The sequence below is a fragment of the Morone saxatilis genome, unplaced genomic scaffold (genome assembly GCF_004916995.1).
Source record: "Morone saxatilis isolate NCDOM2014 unplaced genomic scaffold, NCSU_SB_2.0 Contig5, whole genome shotgun sequence".
Lineage (NCBI taxonomy): Eukaryota > Metazoa > Chordata > Actinopteri > Moronidae > Morone > Morone saxatilis.
The window spans coordinates 24859081-24861913 of record NW_023340095.1 but is presented as its reverse complement, the minus strand read 5'-3'; the positions used below and the strand labels follow the sequence as shown (position 1 = coordinate 24861913).

At 39.5% G+C, this 2833-nt stretch overlaps 1 protein-coding gene across 1 annotated transcript in view; it reads right to left on the bottom strand.

Annotated features, from left to right (window-relative positions):
- The window catches only part of LOC118338662 (von Willebrand factor A domain-containing protein 8-like), a 21268-nt gene that overhangs the window by 16104 nt on the left and 2331 nt on the right, over positions 1–2833 (bottom strand). Inside the window, exon 2 of the mRNA XM_035675940.1 lies at positions 2092–2248. Coding sequence (XP_035531833.1) covers positions 2092–2248 — 157 coding nt within the window. The remainder of the gene's footprint in view (positions 1–2091; positions 2249–2833) is intronic.

Sequence of the window (2833 nt, the reverse complement as noted above, 5' to 3'; positions counted from 1 at the left end):
GATCTACGTCAGAAAATAGAATATCATATTCATGTATGTTTTCAATTAGTTGTATAATCACCTGAATAAACCAAGAAATGCGTATTTTTTGGTTGAGAACTCCCTTAGTATCTACAAACGCGACAAGGCGTCACCTTCCAAGGAAGTTCGCCTGAAATATGAATAATCCAATGTTTTCCGCCAGTAGCCCGAAGAAGGGACAAACCATAACCACTGCCTCTAGATATGAAGTTGTATTGCAGCCAACTGTAGCACTTGAAAGATGAGGGTGAACGACCAAGTTACAATTGCAACAATACCGCTAGAAATTCCACCTTTAATCCTACACACTGGTTCCTTTAAGTTGGCATTACAGATAAAATTGTTTCTCAGTTGTGGTTCGACCCAGGTAGGCAAATGCGACCTATGTAGGCGGAACTTTTTAACGCACAAAGTCTGAAATACTCATTCAAACCAAAAAATCTCCTAAATGTTACACACTGGTGCATATTTTTAAAGTAATTTTTTCCATCATGTATACTTGATTAACTATATATCTAAATGGCTCTATTGCGGGGAGTCAGGAATCATGTTTTTTATAAGCATATATCAGAACACCAAATATAAATATTCGCTTATATAAATAAGTTTCCTGAATGAAAGTCAACTTTTCCAAAAATAAAACTGGAAAGGTAATGTGTGGCATCCTGGCTGCCACACAGTACTTTAAATCTTCTCCTGTGAAGAGTGCTTGGTGATTCTGCGTAATAAAAAATCTAATTTGAGACTTTCATCTAAATTCTCTCCAAGTATGCGAGTTGATGCACCTGTACTATTGCACCTCTGTTTTCCCATTTATTTTTAATATACTCTGTAGAATGTGTTATTTCTGTATGTGATGTTTCTTATACAGTCTGGATACAATACCTCTGTTTAACTCTGACAAACAGGCTCATAGAACTTCTTTTAGCCATGGGTCGTTAATATCTAGTAATAATTATGTAATTGTAAAAAACTATAAAAGTATTGCTTTTCTAGATTATATTCATCTTTCAAAATTCCTAAAATGTAGTGGTCCCTCATCTGTTATTGAATTAAATGTTGTTATTCCTTTAGCTATGCAGTTTTTAAATCCAGTCCTGTTAATTAGGCTTCAAATCGGTGGTCATAGGCCCACCATCTAATTTTTAGCAAGAAAATATAGGAAGGTTGGCAGGTATGGAGCCAGAAACATATCCATAGAAGTGTGAGTATGTGTGTGCATGCTCACGTGGGCATACCTAAGCCTGTTTTTGCTTGTGTGTGTGTGTCAGCTACTCAAGGAATTACGGAAGGATCAGAGTTTGATTGATACTTAACCTAATGTAAATAAACAAAGGATTGTGCGCACACATCAGTGAATGAGAAGGTATGGAAAAAGCCTGACACAGTTGGCCTGTTATATGAAAAATATTTCTCCTGTGTGTGCTCACCTGCTGCATTAAAGAACACTTAAGCACAGTGACATCTGCTTGGAAGCAGGGTATCAGCATGTAGCTACAAGATTTTCCCCGGGCTTAGTGGGACACTGATAGACAGGCAGAAGACAGGGAGGGGGGAAGGAGGGAAAGGATGTCAAAGAAATTTTTTTAAAAACAAGTGAAATTACTACAAATAAGAAGAGTAGAGACAAAATCAGAGAAGAGAGAGGAGTCAGAAAGGTTATGTGAAAGAAGCCAGTGTATGAGACAAGCCGCACAGGAAAGGAGGGGACTAGGGGGATGGGGAGAAAGGAAAGTTAAGAGAACGAGGCTGTTTGAAGCATAGGGGAACAGAGACAGCCTTCACGGTTGAGCTGGTGAAAGGGGTGCCCTCTCAACCCTCCACTCTGAAGCGAATGTGTGTAAACATAAAGACACATAGACACTGCACAGTGGGATCTACTACTGCCTTCATCCATCCAGCTGGGAAACTGCAGCCTGTGGTTTTTTGTCCAGGATGGAGCACCGTACCTGGGATAGCTGACACACACACACCTGTTCCATGTTACACACGGGTAGTTTCCAAAGTGGAAAAAGTCCCTCAGACAGGCATTTTTTAGCACGTCATCACTGTATTTTTAAAGCCACTGACCTCTCTTTAAAGGCTTTTTCACCCATTTCACGGGCTGCCCTGCGGACCTCGTCTGGAACAGCATCTTTCTCCGCCTGGGAAACCTGGTAGACCTTGTGCCCTGCATCTAGACGATAGGGGCCTCCTTTCCCACCTAGCCCCGCTGTGTCTCTGCCACCTGCAAAGAGACATCTTATTGAGGATGAACCAATCACAGTTGTGATACGTTAGATAACCCATAATTGATTTGAAACCACACATTATGGCCAGTTTCGTTTGACCTAATAAAATGTCTGCATAAATTTTACTGTGCACATAGCACATTGCTAAATGTTGAACTACTGATCAGTTTAGACCTGAACACTTAAGGACTGTAATTAACGCCTGACCCTTCATAAGCCAGAACCTCGGTCAACTTTCTCCTTTCCTGTACTTATGTGCTAGGCTAATCTATGTTGAAAGTGGTTAAAAGATAAAACATATCTTAAGTTAGCTAATGTTAGCAAAGCATCAGCTAAGTAGCTAACTAAAGAATGATGTAAATTAGCTAGCCAGTTATGCAACGTTTTGCTAACATTAGCTAGGAAAGGAAATGTATTATTATTTATTCCTTTACAGAAAGCTAACTGAAGCTTGCTCAACCGTTATTGGAGCACAGAGCAAAAAAGGGGCAAGACTTAGGAAGGGGTAATTATTTGATTATAGATTAATCTTCTGATGCTTATTCAACTGATTGATGTGTGTATAAAATTTCAGTAAAAAG